Source organism: Drosophila guanche, unplaced genomic scaffold (assembly GCF_900245975.1).
Source record: "Drosophila guanche unplaced genomic scaffold, DGUA_6, whole genome shotgun sequence".
Lineage (NCBI taxonomy): Eukaryota > Metazoa > Arthropoda > Insecta > Diptera > Drosophilidae > Drosophila > Drosophila guanche.
The window spans coordinates 1-909 of record NW_023000540.1 but is presented as its reverse complement, the minus strand read 5'-3'; the positions used below and the strand labels follow the sequence as shown (position 1 = coordinate 909).

The following is a 909-nucleotide window of genomic DNA, read 5'->3' as shown; positions in this document are numbered from 1 at the left end:
GCTCCACCAGTACCAGCTGAGAAGAAGGTGGCCGCCAAAAAGGCATCTGGATCCGCTGCGGCTACTGCAAAGGCTAAGAAGCCCGCAGCGCCACCAACGCATCCTCCAACTCAGCAAATGGTTGACGCTTCGATTAAGAGCTTGAAGGAACGTGGGGGCTCATCGCTCCTGGCAATCAAGAAATATATTACTGCCGAATACAAATGCGATGCCCAGAAACTAGCTCCATTTATCAAGAAGTACTTGAAGTCGGCCGTTGCCAACGGAAAGCTGATCCAAACAAAGGGCAAAGGTGCCTCTGGTTCGTTCAAACTGTCGGCTTCCGCCAAAAAGGAGCCCAAGCCAAAGGTTGCATCTGTCGAAAAGAAAGTGAAAACCAAGAAGGTGGTGTCATCTGCAGCAGCCAAGAAAACAGCTAGCCCCAAAAAAGCAGCCGGAGCTGGCGACAAGAAGCTAAAGGCAAAGAAGGCAGTCGCCACCAAGAAGACCGCCGAGAAGAAGAAAACTGAGAAGGCAAAGGCCAAGGAAGTAAAGAAAACGGGAACCGTGAAGGCGAAGCCTGCTGCGGCAAAGGTTGCCAAGTCGAGCCCTGCAAAGCCAAAGCCAAAAGCAAAGGCAGTAGCAGCAGCGACGTCTGCCAAGCCCAAGAAGACGACGAAAAAGCCCGCTGCTCCCGCGACCGTCAAGAAGCCGAAAGCAAAGACGACGGCAGCCAAGAAGTAAATTGCGAAATGGTACACGGTGGTGTACATGGTCGCACTTGCACTCGAAATTTTAGATGTATACATCTGAAATGGATTTAAACAAGCCCTTTTCAGGGCTACAAAACTATACGAAAAGAGATACAAATTATCGAGCCTTGAATTACTTATGATAAGCCACAGATATTGATTATTAGCGTAACTTAGC

The 909-nt window shown here is 49.4% G+C and overlaps 1 protein-coding gene across 1 annotated transcript; it reads left to right on the top strand.

The window, feature by feature from the left end:
• Positions 1–6: 6 nt before the first annotated feature.
• Positions 7–818, top strand: LOC117591772 (histone H1-like). Its single transcript, XM_034285082.1, has one exon. It carries the CDS (start codon positions 118–120, stop codon positions 721–723), a length of 606 nt encoding a protein of 201 aa, XP_034140973.1. The 5' UTR covers positions 7–117; the 3' UTR covers positions 724–818.
• The last annotated feature ends 91 nt before the right edge of the window (positions 819–909 follow it).

Coding starts and splice junctions, on each gene's coding strand:
- LOC117591772 (XM_034285082.1), top strand. CDS start 118: ATGGTTGACGCTTCGATTAAGAGCTTGAAGGAACGTGGGGGCTCATCG.